General features: G+C 43.8%; 1 protein-coding gene across 3 annotated transcripts; it reads left to right on the top strand.

Annotated features, from left to right (window-relative positions):
- The first annotated feature begins 363 nt into the window (after positions 1-363).
- tedc1 (tubulin epsilon and delta complex 1) lies at positions 364-13,650 on the top strand. Of its 3 annotated transcripts, none has more exons than XR_003930356.1 (8): positions 364-668; positions 1,196-1,280; positions 2,161-2,384; positions 2,917-3,054; positions 3,226-3,285; positions 11,884-11,970; positions 12,112-12,205; positions 12,703-12,836. XR_003930356.1 is itself a non-coding variant. In XM_030081798.1 (8 exons), the coding sequence occupies exons 1-8, from the start codon at positions 525-527 to the stop codon at positions 13,030-13,032; spliced, it is 1,206 nt and encodes a 401-aa protein (XP_029937658.1). In that variant the 5' UTR covers positions 364-524; the 3' UTR covers positions 13,033-13,650. The 3 variants fall into 3 exon arrangements, 2 of the variants coding, with proteins under 2 accessions (XP_029937658.1, XP_029937657.1); XM_030081798.1 differs by having other exon boundaries at positions 2,167-2,384; positions 12,062-12,205; positions 12,703-13,650; XM_030081797.1 differs by having other exon boundaries at positions 12,062-12,205; positions 12,703-13,650.
- The last annotated feature ends 1,614 nt before the right edge of the window (positions 13,651-15,264 follow it).

Below are 15,264 nucleotides of genomic sequence, written 5' to 3'. Positions count from 1 at the left end.
AATGCCTTTGAAAAAAACATGTTTTCTATGTTGAACCATACATAGAATACTAAGCCATAATAGTTTTATCATTAAGTTAATATATAGTAGTACTGATTGCAGTTTTAGCATAACTAATGAATACTAGCAGGAATATTTTATCTTTTTAACCTGACTTAGGAGGGTCACTTAAGGTCACTTGATCTGCCTGTGCTGTCTGCTAAGGTTGCCTCTACTGACATCTCCTGGTAATATTTTTAAGCATTGATGGGAGAGAAACGTCAAACTATATTTATAATTGGTCAACTTAGCTGCCCATCACCCGTTTTCTCCAATGGCAGTGAAGTATGAGATTGTTTTCTTTTTCTGCTTCCCTGGAAACGGGCCTCTAACCGGAAGTTATCGTCCTTGCCGCGAAATACCAACTGTGAACAGTATAATTCAGTAATTTATCTACAAAGCGCGGATGGTCAATTATTAATGTTTGAAATTTTTTACGTTAACTCACACGGACTGTAGTAATTACGGAAGCTACCTAGCAGAATATGCAGCGGAGTAAAGCGGCTGCCGGTGTCGGAGTGAAGCAGGTAATAGTGGCTCTGTGCAGGCTGCTAGCGGCCACCGGCTTGGACTCTGTCCCCGCTCCAGAGGCCTTCAGACGTGCCAAATTCAGTGGTGGACCCGAGGTGGTACGTTTATCACTGATTTTGCACACTTGTCCACTACAACTGTTTCTCTTTGGGCTGGCGACGGAAAACAGTCACACATGGCAGCCATACAGCTAGCTGTCGCCCAGCTCTCTGTTGCTTTTTTGGCATGATATTGTACTTTTAGAAGGCGTAAAACTAAAAAAGTCTCCAGTGACAAAATTTTTACTTCCCCGTTCCTCGTTTTTTTTTTTTTTTTTTTGTGTGTTTGTTTTTGTTTTTGTTTAAAGCAAAATTGATTCGTAAAAGTATGTTAGATTAAATGAAACTTAAACAGATAGAGTAAATGGGGGTTACATGAAGACACTTAGTTTGGCGATAATATCAACAATATGACATCAAGTAGAAATATATGAATGACAATATAAAAAGATATTGATTTTTGAACACTCAATACAAATGTTAGCGTTTTCAGGGGTAGAGCTCTTATTAAACACAGATGTTTGTGTTGTCATCCAGCGTAGTGAGATCGATGTAGGCTAGTCATCTTTCTGTTTGTTGTTTTGCAGGAGGATCAGTTTTGGCAGCTGCTGGCCAACATCCTTCAGAGAACCACCATAGTTTCCTATGGAGCTGATTCACAGCTCATGTCAGGTTGGCAGTGCCTTCTGTCTCTGTCTGCATATACACACTGACGTTAGGTTTTCATATATATGTGTACATATGTTTATTACACAGAAGAAGTGTCTAGAACAAAACTAAAACCTTAAACAAAGCCAACTAAATGGAGTGATACATGGCATGCATTACTCCGTGACAGGAATTGTTCCTACTAAAAACACATACATCCACACACCTCTCACTGTCTCTGCAGGTGTCCCTTTCATTCCTATGTAACCCAATTCAAAGGACCATACCACAGATTTTGAATGTTTAGCCTATTTACTACAATCATATAATCAAAATCTAATCAAAATTTGATTTTTGGTTGAAGCACCCACCTTATAATGTTCTGCTTTTTTGTGTAACAAACTCGTCAACATTCATAACCCACAGAACTGATAATTCTCTTTGTAAAGCAAACAATTCCCTTGGGAATATTTTCCCTAGTGGAGGGACTGTTTCGCTCCACCCAATTTCAGATCATCAAAACACAACACTGCTGCTGCTTTTAGGAAAACTAATGTCGAGGACTTTACTATGGTGATGGAATAATGGTGTGAAGAACGTTTGAAGTCTCTGAAAGTTCATTTTCATATTGTACTAGAATGAATGGAAACCAATGGCTGGATAAAAGGAAGGAAGAATGCTAGTTCTAAAATATGACTGCTTGCTTTGGGAAAAGATTAGCAGAAACGTGACATATATACATTTTTTAGATATTGGGCTAAATATGCAAACTCACTGGTATGCCTTCTTTAGTTAGTTAAAACACTTTAATGCCCTGCTGTGAGAAGGACTATGTGTAGTTGCTGACTGGCTGTTTCTTTCTTTTTTTTTTTTTTTTTTTGGTTTTGCCTCATCTTTCCTCTAGCCTCAGGCAACAAGAAGCTGGTGGTTGCAGGCCTGTGGCAGACTGGCTTCCAGGCTGAGTGGATGTATGGTAGAGTGGGAGGACAAGAAGGAGGGGAGAGGAGGAGCTTCTCCAGCAGAGAGCTTCTCCTGGCGCTGGGCTGGCTGCTAGCTACAGGAACCCTGGAGAGACTGCTGACACAGCGAGCACAGCAGCTGGACAAGACACTACTGACATCTCCACTGGTCTGTACCCTGAGTCCTATTAACACCTTCTGTAGGATTATGGCTTGTGAGTGTACAGTTGTCCCTCGCTATAACGCGGTTCACCTTTCGTGGCCTCGCAGTTTCGCGGATTTTTTTAGTGCAATTTTGCATATTTTTTTTAAATTTTTTTTTTACAGCGCATTGTGTTCTGCGTCCTGATTGGCTAAGGGACTGTAGACCATTGTCAATCAGTCTCCTCTGTGCCGTGTCTCCTGTACAGTACAGAATGTGTTCATACTGGACTTATTTTTCTACGAAGGTTTGAACTTTGAGAGTTTAAACAAGAGAGAAAAGTGAGAAAATGTTAATGCCTGCCTGTGAAAAGTGTATAAAGTGTGTAGTGAGGGGTTTTACAGCCTTAAAACATCTATAATAATTGTAAAAAATAAAGCTGACTACTTCGCGGATTTCGCCTATTGCGGGTTATTTTTAGAACGTAACTCCCGCGATAAAAGAGGGACCACTGTATCTAAATTGAGGTGTCTCCCTGGTCTCTGCCTCTGTCACCAAGGTGAATCCTGAGATTTCTCATCATGCCCAGTTAGACGCCGCCTCCCTGAGGAGAATGCAGTGGCTGATTGGCTTTCTGCGATTCCAGGGACGGACCCTGCTATCCATGCAGGAGGAGAAAGCCTGCCTCCTTCACGCAGTGAGCAGAAAATCTGCAAATGTTTATTCCCTTTGGTCACAGCCATGATCCGTGTTTTTATTTGAGCAGTTAAATGCAAAATAACATACATACAAAGGTCAACTGGACCTGTTAACCCATCATTAAGACAATGACTGACTTAAAATGAACAAAGAGATCTTTTCTTCTCAGGTCCTCTCTTCCTCACCCTTGTCTTCCTTCTCTAACCAAAGCTCTACACTACTTAGAGTGGTAAGTGTGTGTGCATCACACTAAGCTTGGTGCTGACTCCTGGACATTCCTTTTATTCTCATTTTATGTAAGTTTCACTCAAAAACAACTTTTACATATAAACACTGACCAAAGTTAAGTACTTAGCAGAGGTGAAGAGTGTGCAGTTTTCATAATTTTTTAGAAGGCTAGTGTTACCCTGCTTGTTGGCCACAAAATCATTTTCATTTTCTGCTCATCACCACAGAGTGATTGAATCGCAGTAGTTGTGCCTTTGTGTTCATGTGGTTCTGATGACAATAAAGCCAACTGCAACCACATCTTGAAATAGCATTCAAAATGATGATAGTCAGTTATGGCCCTTTTCCATTAGTATCTACTCGGCTCGACTCGGCTCGACTCGGCTCGACTCTACTCGCCTCGACACAGTTTAGGTGGTTTTCCATTACAATTGAGTAGCACTTCGCCGTGGGTGGAGTCGTCATAGCAAGGCGGCGCACCGTCCAGCTCCCTCTGGATTCTTTGGGCCGCCACCAAGCACAGAAAAGTCTCCACATCTTTATTTGACCGCGGTACCGGTTTGCTTGCCATTTTCCGACTTTGACAACTTCACTGACGATCAATGAGCACGGCCGCTGTTGCCGTTTTTTTTTTTTTTTTTTTTTTTAAATGTCGGGTTTTGTTTTCGTGCAGGAGTCGCTCTCGTCACTCCCTGTCCAATCAGTTGCCTGCACGGCGTTTACGTCACATTTTCAGCTCGACTCAGCTCGACTCAGCTCGCTTGGAACCCCGGCTGATTAGGTGCTAAAATGGGACCTGCTAGCAGGTACTACCACCTAATGGAAAAGCTCTTAAACCGAGTAGAGTCGAGCCGAGTCAGGCTGAGTAGGTACTAGTGGAAAAGGGGCATTAGTGAGAAGAACTACTTTGTACTATGTTGATTAGGGCTGCCACAAACGACTATTCTGATAATTGACACGACACCGATTATTTTTGCGATTCCTCGATTAATCGGATCATACGTAAATTGCAGATTATTGCGCCAGCATGCAGCTTCTATTGTTTTACCATGATTTGCTTCCTTCCATCTTGAGGTGTTTAAGTTATGTGCTAACTAAAAATGAAGACAATTAAGATGGCAATTCAGTTGAACTTTTAATGAACTTTGCAATATTAACATTAAATAAAAAAATTGTATCAAATATAGTATCAAAAATAAATACTTGTAAACATATTTCACTCAGGCATCAAACAAAATTTCAAGTAGTAGAAGAAATACAAAAATACGAACAGCCCAGTACAACTAGAAAAACAAGGCACTGTGTTTAAGTAAAAAAAAAAACAAATAAGCCTACTTGTATAGGTTTGAGAGAGAGAGAGAGAGAGAGAGAGAGAGAGAGAGAGAGAGAGAGAGAGAGAGAGAGAGAGAGAGAGAGAGAGAGAGAGAGAGAGAGAGAGAGAGAGAGAGAGAGAGAGAGAGACTTACCTTCTCAAAAGTTGTGTCATATTTCTTCTCCATCAGTTTGGTGAAGTGGGATTGGCCTTGTAAGTAGTTATTACAGTAGTCTGGGTTGAACTGCTTGTTCATTTTTTTGAAACCTTCATCAGCAACCATGGAAAGGGGTCTCATGTCGGTCACCAACATGTTGAGGATGGCTTCAGTCAGGATATTTGCTTGCTGAGGTGTGCAGGTTGGCTTGGACATTGTTTTTATAACGTTACAGCAAACACATAACCTTTAAAGCGGTGTTTCTCAAACCTTTCCAGACCAAGGACCACTTATCCCCCCCCAAAAAACTCGCGGACCACCAAGCTTTAATAGCCCAGGAACAACAGCCCAGACGGCAAACTTATATATTATAAACTCGCATCATACATATTACACAACTTGCATCATACACTTCAACAGTAAATTAAAGCCTTAAAGCCCCCCATATCCATTAACAGTACATAGCAGCCAGTAAAATATCACTGGTAGGCCTACTCACCCATTATCCCCCCACTTAATGGGAAGAATGCATCTGCTGCCGCTGAGACAAGACAAAGGTGATGTCTGGCTCCAAAGTGGAGAGTTTTAGTCTTAAATCTGGCCCCACATCCAGCCAGTTGCGTTTTTTTGTTTTCAGCCCCACCAGTGTTGAAAAACCCACTTCGCAGTTGTATGTGGTTGGAAAAGGCATCAACACCTTCAGAGCAGAGGCAGCCAGTTCAGGATGCTCAGGTTGGACATGGACCCAAAAGTCTGTCAAACATTCCTCTCTGAATGTCATCTTCAGACCCCCATCTGATGTGATGTCCACAAGACTGTCAGCCTCTCTGGTTGGAAGCATGGAACAGGCCTGTTGGATATACAAGGATATAAGGATACAGGGATACAAGGAAGTTTATTTGTCATTATACAACAGGTTGTATAGTGAAATTCAAATGTGGTTCCCTCTTGATTGATTAATTGATTGTGTAGAAAATAGAATTATTAAGCCTGGAGGAGTTCAGATGGTGCACTCAGTAGTCTCACAGCCTGAGGGAAGAAGCTGCTCTGTAGTCTGGTGATACAGCAGCGGATACTTCTGTATCTTTTGCCTGACGGCAGCAGAGTGAACAGGCTGTGGCTGGGGTGGGTGTTGTGTTTTAGGATCCTCTTGGCTCTGCGCAGGCACCTCACCTCCCCGATATCACTGATGTTTGGTAGATGGGTACCAATGATGTTTTGGGCAGTTTTAATCACTCATTGCAGAGTCTTCCTGTCCTGGGCCGTGCACATTCCATGCCAGTTTGTGATGTTTCCAGTCAGGATGCTTTCAATCGCTCCTTTGTAGAAGCTGACAAGAACTTGGCGTAGGAATTTTGCTTTCTTAAGTTTCCTTAAGAAATACAGCCGTTTCTGAGCTTTTTTAACCAGGGCAGAGATATGTGAAGTCCATGTCAGGTTCTCTGTTATGTTGATTCCCAGGAACTTAAAACTGGTTACTTGCTCCACCTCAGCTCCATTGATGTAGACAGGGTTGTGTGTCTTTGCCTCCTTTTTTCGAAAATCAACTATCAGCTCTTTGGTTTTGCTGACGTTGAGCAGTAGGTTGTTTTCTGTGCATCATTCTGCAAGATGTTTGATTTCCTCTTGATATGAAAACTCATCATTGTTGGAGATCCGGCCGATGATGGTGGTGTCATCCGTGACCTTCACAATAGAGTTCTCTCCATGTCGGGGGTTGCAGTCGTGGGTGTACAGCGTGAACAGGAGGGGGCTGAGCACACAGCCCTGGGGCGCTCCGGTGTTGAGCACTAGAGTGGAGGAGGAGAGACTGCCAATCCGAACTGACTGGGGTCTGTTTGTGAGGAAGTCCAGTATCCACTTGCAGAGAGTGGTACTGATGCCCAGAGTGTTCAGTTTTCCTATCAGCTTCATGGGGGAGATTGTGTTGAAAGCTGAGCTGAAGTCAACAAACAGCATTCTGATGTAGGTGCTGCTTTTCTCCAGGTGAGTGAAGACTGAGTGGAGAGCAGTGGATATGGCATCCTCTGTGGATCTGTTGGTTCTGAATGCAAACTGCTGAGGGTCCAGACTGGCAGGGATGTTGTTCTTTATGTGCTGGAGAACCAGTTTCTCAAAGCACTTCATCAGGATGGGGGTGAGTGCCACAGGGCGGTAGTCATTTAGATCAGACACTGCAGACTTTTTAGGCACAGGGATGATGGTGGCTGTCTTGAAGCAGGTGGGAACACTCTCCTGTGACAGTGATATGTTGAAAATGTTAGTAATGACATCTACTAGCTGGTTGGCACATATTTTTAGTACACGGCCAGGGATGTTGTCAGGCCCAGCAGCTTTACTCATATTCACTTTCAGCAGGACTTTCCTCACATCCACTGTGGATACAGACAGTGGCCGGTCCTCTGGAGGCGGAGTAGACTTTACAGCTGACTCTCTGTTGAGGAGATCAAAGTGAGCATAAAATGTATTTAGCTCGTCTGGTAACGTGGCCTCACACATGATGGGAGCACTCCTGCTTTTGTAGCCTGTCACACTTTTGACCGCCTGCCACAAGTGTTTGCTGTTGTTGGTGTTGAGGTCTCTCTAGAGTTCTCATATTCTGCCCGAACCCGACCCGACCCGACCCGACATTTTCGGGTCGGGTCGGGCCTAAAATTTACGTGAATTGGGCGGGTCGGGTCGGGCTTTGGGTTCTGTGGGGGATTTTTTTTTTTTTTTTTTTTAAATAAAAAAAATAGAATTATGTGGTCTGTTATTGATTATGACGTTTCATTTTTATGTGACTGGTGGAGAGTGAGAGACTGGATTAGATTTGGAGGCTAAACTTTCAGTGACAGACAGACAACCAGCTGTGCGAGCGCAGCGCAAACAAGTGAGAGAGAGTTGCAGCAGTATCCCGCTGTGCTGGCAGACTCGGCAGCAGGGACGGTTTCTGCTATGGGCAGTGCAACTGCCCAGGGCGCAATCTACTTGGGGGCGCACGAGAAAAAAAAAAAAAATCTCCAGTTTTCTAGACTACCGTATTGACCCGCACATGCCGCGGCACCATCAGTCGGCATCAGGCGGGCCGACCGCGGCACCGTCCGATACCGCGCCCACCCGGTCAGGTCTGCCGGATCTGACAGGTGAGCTGCCTGATGCAGGCCGGTGCCGCGGCCGGCCCGCCTGATACCGACTGATGGTGCCCCGGTGCCGCGGCCGACCGGCTCTGCTAAATAATGGCGAATTTGGCGATTAGGGGCGTTTTTTTTTTCTTTTTTGGGCTTTATCAGGCTGTCGGGCCTAAAGTTCGGCTAATTAGTCGGGTCGGGTCGGGCCTCGGGCTGGCCCAGTCCGGCCCGGGTCGGGTCGGGTCTTAATTTTCAGGCCCGATGAGAACTCTAGGTCTCTCTCCAGTCTCTGCTGATGCCTTCGCTTTGCCTCCTTGATGCCAGCTTTCAGTTTTGCTCTGGCAGCATTGTAGGCTTCTTTGTCACCTGACTTAAAGGCAGCTTTTTTGGCTCTACATAGAGCTCTCACCTCTCCATTCATCCAGGCTTTCTCATTAGGGAATGATTTAACTGTCCTTATTTTTACCACATCATCAGCACATTTGCTGATGTATGATGTCACTGATGATGTGTATTCTTCAAGGTCAATATAGTTCTCCTGGGTAGCAGCATCCCTGAACATCTGCCAGTCTTTGCATTCAAAACAGTCCTGTAGAGCCGCCGCAGCTTCATCTGTCCACACTTTAACTGTTTTTACAGTTGGTTTGACCCTTTTTGTCAGCTGGATGTAGGTAGGCAGGAGAAGCAGGGAAATGTGGTCTGACTGGCCAAAATGAGGATGAGAGAGGGCTCTGTAGCTGCCAGGAACATTGGTGTAGACATGGTCTACGGGTGAGTACCTTCCCACGCAACAGCCAGCGCACTTCAGTATGATACAGAAGTTTTGTGTGCTCACTTCCGATCTCTTCACATAGCACTTTAAAAAGACGCGTGTTCACAGCTTTTCCTTTGATCATATTCACAACTTTCACAGACTGGTCCAGTACTGTTTTAAGACCTGGAGGCATTTTCTTGACAGCCAGCTGTTCTCAGTGAATGCAACAGTGTGTTGCTGTGGCCAGTGGTGCTACTGCTCGGACACGCGCAACTAGTCCCCTCTGTCTTCCAGTCATCGCGGTGGCACCATCTGTTATAAATAATAATAATACTAATAATACTACCACTGCTACTACTACTACTACTACTACTACTAATAATAAATTTTATTTGTAATTGCCTTTCACAACGAGTGAACAATCTCAAAGTGCTGCAGAGTAAATTAAGTACAAAGAAAACATTTAAATAGCCTACCCGTACAAATCCCAACGCATCTTGTCCAGTCCAGATTATTCTTGACGATGCAATCATTAACTGAGTCAAAAAGAGCTTCTCCTTCTCCTTTTGTATTGGTCGGCAGGGAACAACAAAAAAGGAAATCAAAATGCACTTCGCTAGCATAAATGTACCTGGCATAACACATCAGTTTGGCCTCATTACCAATGTCTGTAGACTCGTCCAGTTGTAGTGAAAAAAAAAAAAAACGGCTTTGGCGTATGCGCGTCAACAGCTGTTCTTCAACATTTTGAGCCATAGACACTATCCGCCGCTTGACGGTGTCATTGGAGAGTGGAACTTTGTTAACCTCATCACTTGATTTCTTTCCTAACATTGTTTCAGTCATGACCTTTGCGGCTGGTTTAACCAAGGTTTCACCAATAGAATGTGGTTTCCCTGTCTTGGCGATCATCAGGGAAACCTTGTATGAGGCTTCGGTAGCCTTCGCATTTTCCCTGGGTAAAAAATCTGCGACGGCTCCTTCGTCATGTGTTTCTGCAGCTCATCACATTTCCTCTCAAAAAATGCTATCGGTTTCCCCACATAGTCCTTGTGTTTGCTATGAAAGTGCCTTTTGAGGTTTGCTGCTTTCATAGACTCATTTGCTAATGATTCGTAACACAACACACAGTGAAGTTTAGGATCCTCTGCATCGCCAGTCCAAAAAAAGCCCAATTCCAAGTAGTCCTTGTTGTATTTCCGTTTCACTTTATGTTCTGGCCGAGCTTGACGGGGTTGGTTGTTGCTTGTCGATGGCGTGCTAACGTTAGCACTGGCGGCACTGGAGCTAGCTTCTACATTCCTGTCCTCAGTGTTGCTTCTTCATCTCGCCGGCTCACCTTCTCCTGGCCAGTGTCGGCTTCCTCCTCATTTGATTTTATTTTTATTTTTCCTGTCTTTAGCCACCGATACATTTATTCTCTCACAGCTAGTTCTCAGCACTGTCACTCTGACGTTACGACACTTTACTGATCATCATTAATGTAAACTGGAGAAAGCTGTACTACAACAATCAGCCGTCAGTCACTGATATTTTTTTCTACTGTTTCTAAAGTGTTTATTATATTCTATATACAGTTGATTTTTTTTTTTTTTTTAGAAAAGGGGGTTCAAGGAAACTTCTGAGTCCTTGCAAACTTTTTTTTTCTTTTTTTTTTTTTTTTTAATATTGCATATAAAGCACAATTTCATGGCGGACCACTAGGGAGTGCTCGCACCACCCAATGAGAAACACTGCTTTAAAGCAAATTAAATCATCATCATCGCTAGTCTTACAGATAATATTAACATTTACACTTACAGCTATCAATAATATAGGTAAGTAGCTTATTAATGTTGACGTTAACTTTATTAGCAGCTAACTAGCCAACTAGCTTACCGAGATGGCGGTCCCTCTTCGTCGTCCTCTTCGGCAGCCAACACGACATGCTTTCGTTTCAAATGCTGGTGCATGGCAGTCGTGCTGCCATGATATGCCAGCTCTGCCTTGCAGATTTTGCATTTCACAGTCTTCCAGTTAATATTTTGGGTAAAATGCCCCCAAACTGTGGAGCTCCGCTGCCGGCTCGCCATAGTCACCGCTGACTCTGATGAGCACTACTGCGCATGTGCGTCAAGGACAGAAGGCAAACATGACAGCGGTACAGCAAAGGTACAGCGGCAGTTTTGAGCAAAAAACAAAGCTTAAAAAAAAAAAAAAAAACGATTATGTCGATTACTAAATTAGTCGCCGACTATTTTGATTGTTGATGTTGCGATTAATTGTGGCAGCCCTAATGTTGATTGACCTAATAACCAGTTGGATGTCTCTAAAACACATTGACTACGTTTACATGCACACCATATTCCAGTTAGGGTCAATATTCCGGTTAAGGTAACTGCGCTGCGGCAACTGGAATATTCCGTTTACATGTTACTTGGCATATTCCCGTGTTTCGGCGTATTCGCGTCTGGTCTGCCGGAAATACAGAAGAAGAAGAAGAAGAAGCTCTCACTATTTCAGTGTTTTCTCCAATCAATATATTAAAATCTTTCATTAGCTGAAGGCAGACTGCAGTCTCCTCCTCACTCCAAAAATACTGACTCTTGCTGCTTTTCGTCATGCTGTTTGCCAGGTTGTTCTCCCCGCTTGCAGTAACCATAGCAACAAAAATGCCCAGGATTCATTGTGACTCACAATGAATCCTGGGCGTTTTTGTAGCATGCGCAGACGCGACTGAATATTCCGGTTCAGGGGATTTTCCGACTAAGGTGTTTATATGCCACAGTATTCCGGTTGGAACAGGCATTAGCTGAAGGCAGTCTGCCTTCAGCTAATGAAAGACTTAAATATCATGGAGGATATCGAGGGGAGAAAACATAGAACTAGTGACAGAAGAAAAAGAAGAAGACTTCTTCGTTTGTATTACCAGCAGACCAGACGCCTATACGCGTACTGCTGCCCCCCCGCAGCTGAGTGTCGCATTATGTAAGAGAGTGGAATACGCCTAAACACCGGAATATGCCAAGTAACATGTAAACGGAATATTCCAGTTGCCGCGGTGCAGGTACCTTAGCCGGAATATTGACCCGAACCAGAATATGGTGTGCATGTAAACGTACTCATTCAGAATTCTCTCCAACTGGAATATGACCTTAATTGGGTTCGGTGCGTGTTTACATGACACGTGCGCAACCGGAATATTGCGAATATTCCAGTTAAAACAGGAATATGGTGTGCATGTAAACATACTCATTGTGACTGTCATATGTGTGTGTTTACTTCAGGAGTGTGTGCGTATGTGGCAGTTATGTCAACTCTTAGAAGCCTATGTGAGCTGGAAACAGGTGGAGAACCTGTTCTGGGTCTGGATGGTGAGTTAGACAAGCCAGATGAGCCAGAATTGCAGGGAACATTCTTTTAAAGGCTACATTTGACATTTTGTATCTTTCTGTGTGTGTGTAGGACAGTGTGGTGGACTGCCATCTGACAGCTCTTGTTGTTATGACACCCAGGCATGCAACCAATAGGAGAACGGCAGTTTGTTGCCATGGTAATCGAGGGTTAAAGAGACTGAATGACATATTGTCAAAATTGCCCAAAGCACAGGTACATACATACACAATCACACACGCACACCACACACGCATGCACGCACACACCCACACACACACACACACACACACACACATATAAATCATTGTTTCCATATTCACACAGGTCTTTTCATAATGCTTTGAAGCCATAATGATCCCTGTGGGGAGACTGGGTCAGCAGATAGTGCAGTAAATAGTGTAATGATGATTGTGTATTACAGCTGCTGAGAATGAAAGGAAAATTATGTTCAAAGAGAAAATCCAGAAGATAAGAACGAAAAATATGACACGCACAGTAGAAAAATACATTTTTTATTTATCCAGTGGTCAGCAGAACTTCACCTTGCTTCTGCCTCCAGGATATAGCAAAAGTAAGAAAATATTGGATTGTAAAGAAAAAAGCATGCATTCACACACCTTTGAATTGGTCTATATTTGTCCTCGTTTGTTTCTGATTGTGCTTGTGTGCCCCTATGGTTCTGCTTAACTCCCTTCCATTTTCTCTCCCAGAGAGGACAAAGAAGAGCCAAGGAGGACGCTTCAGAGAGAGAAGGAAGCCTATTTTCCTTACTTTTGTCCCTGCCCTCCCTCCCTGCCACCTACCGAGCCAGGCTCCAGGACGACAGGCCCGACCAACATACCCATCACCCAGCAGAGGGGGTCCAAGGCCACAGCGGAACAGGGACTCTAGGTGAGCTCCAGGCTCCAGAGGCCAGGCGGCTGCTTCTTCAGGCAGAGGCCCAACTGCTAGAGGGGAGGGACAGACACAAACTGGCCAATAGGTTACAAGTACAGGAGATGGTTGGCAGGTTGCAGGAACTGGTGCTGATACCACCATAAAGTTTCTTTTTAATGAAGAAATCATGTGATAACTAGTTAAAAGGAAACACATTTGAATATGTAATGAATTGAATAACATGTACTGATCAGGTCTTGCACAACAGTAGAAAAGGAGCTTTTGACGTCTGGAAATGCATGTAAAAATGTGTGTCCACTACACAATGTCTTAAGTGTCACACACACTGTTTTTCCCATGTATAAATCTCCTTAGTGGTTTATATGGCCATTTGTTCCTTTAAGGTACATTTTCCATGCTCTGGGTGAAAAGTCCTGTGGCTGGAGGGTATGCATTAAAAGTGTAATACACAATGTTCACAATTCATATTCTAGCCATAAAGTTTTGAACTAACCTATGCAATCATAGCAACAAATTGAAACTTCAAGAGTATGTACTCAATAAATCAGTGAGGTCAGTGAGCAGTTTTCATCAGGTGTTAAGGCAAGTTCAGTCTTTGGAAGGTAGTGCAGCAGAGCTTTTCTGCCATATATGCTGTAGTGTGTATGTACTTTTTAAATGTAGTGCTAACCTTATTAGCTGTTTGCTACCACCCCACTTTGATGTTAAAATACTGATTGTTTCAAAACTTTGTGGTTATTTTCTATCACTTAACAATCTCTTTGGGCAAACTGAATCATAGGCAACTGGACTAATATTTGTCTTAGGAAGACCTTTGGCCTCTTATCCAAGGGGCTTCATCAGTTCATGCGCATTGGTCTTTCTAGTCCGCACTAGTCTGACAAAGACAGTGGGGTAAGGTCCAGGTATTTAACCTCTGTGGGAGTGTCCACCCTAATGCCTGTGGGTGTGTTCATGCAGGCACTGGTTTCACTTGACCATTGTTGTGGTCTGGTGAAACTACAGTCGTCAGAGTCAGGTGAAACCCTGGTGAACGACGATCGTTGAGAGTCGTCTGAGGTTAATTTGTTGAACCTCCTGGGTACTGATGAAAGGGCAACATTATAGATTGGAGATAGGTGGTGCCGCAGACCCCCTCCCCTGTTGAGGGATGGTTTTTCCACTTTCACATATATGGCCTCTTTTACTCCTCTCTCAAACCATCTGTCCTCCCTGTCCAAAATCTTAACATTGCTGTCTTCAAAGAAGTGTGCCTTTTCCTTTAGATGGGAATAGACAGCTGAGATTGGACCTGAGGAGTTCGCCCTTCTGTGTTGGGCCATGCGCTTGTTCACTTGTTGTTTTGTTTCCCCAATGTATAAGTCCTTGCATTCCTCACTGCATTGGACGGCATATATTAGGTTGCTCTTCTGATTGTGTGGTATCCTGTCTTTAGGGTGAACCAGTTTCTGCCTTAGAGTGTTTCCGGGTTTGAAACATACAGGGATTTGATGTTTGTTAAAAATCCTCCTGAGTTTCTCTGAAACCCCAGACACATATGGAATTACAATGTTCTTGCCTTTGTCTTTCACTTTCTCAGCATCATCAGTGTTGTTATTCTTTCTGGAGCGTGTTTTGCCAAAAGCCCAACTCGGATAGCCACAAGTTTTCAGGGCTCCCCTTAGGTGTTCGTGTTCTTCAGCTTGTGCCCGAGTGGAGGTTGGTACGTTATCTGCCCTGTGTTGCAGGGTTCTGATAACCCCCAGTTTGTGCTCCAGTGGATGGTGTGAGTCAAAAAGAAGGTACTGGTCTGTGTGGGTGGGTTTCCTGTGTACCCCAATGTGGAGGCTCCTTTCCTCATGGATTGTGATGTGCACTTTGATGTGCACTTTGATGAGGAAAGGGTTTGGGCTTTAACAAGAATGCGCTCAGACGGCTTCAATGCGCGCCCCGACGGAGCCTCGCCACGCACGCGGTCGGACTGATACCGGGACGCCGCCGGAATGGACTGAGTATATTACTCATATAGACTGTTTAGAAGAAAGACTGTTTTAATTGGACACTTACGCCAGCGCGTTTTATTGTTTTATCAATAGCCAGCAGCTGTGCTATATTATTATGTTTAATATTTTATTTGCCCAATCTACCATGTCAGTTTACACATAGTTCCACCTCTGCCTCTTGAGTGTGTGTGGTGTGACCCGGGGATTTTACTCAATCAGTACAACCTTGTGACACATCCACTTGGATACATGTGGCTCCACCTCCCAAATTAACTCGCCTATAATATAATATATAATATTTATATATATATATATATAAAGCCACCTTGCTTTAGCCTCAGTAGAAGCCCTGAGAAAATCTACCTCCCTCTCTCCATCACGGGTTTAGGATTT

This window comes from Myripristis murdjan, chromosome 22 (genome assembly GCF_902150065.1).
Source record: "Myripristis murdjan chromosome 22, fMyrMur1.1, whole genome shotgun sequence".
In the NCBI taxonomy this organism is placed as follows: Eukaryota; Metazoa; Chordata; class Actinopteri; order Holocentriformes; family Holocentridae; genus Myripristis; species Myripristis murdjan.
This window is presented reverse-complemented; position numbering and strand designations above follow the sequence as displayed.

Coding starts and splice junctions, on each gene's coding strand:
- tedc1 (XM_030081797.1), top strand. CDS start 525: ATGCAGCGGAGTAAAGCGGCTGCCGGTGTCGGAGTGAAGCAGGTAATA. Junction 669..1,195: donor TCAGTGGTGGACCCGAGGTG/GTACGTTTATCA, acceptor GTTGTTTTGCAG/GAGGATCAGTTTTGGCAGCT. Junction 3,055..3,225: donor AAGCCTGCCTCCTTCACGCA/GTGAGCAGAAAA, acceptor TTTTCTTCTCAG/GTCCTCTCTTCCTCACCCTT.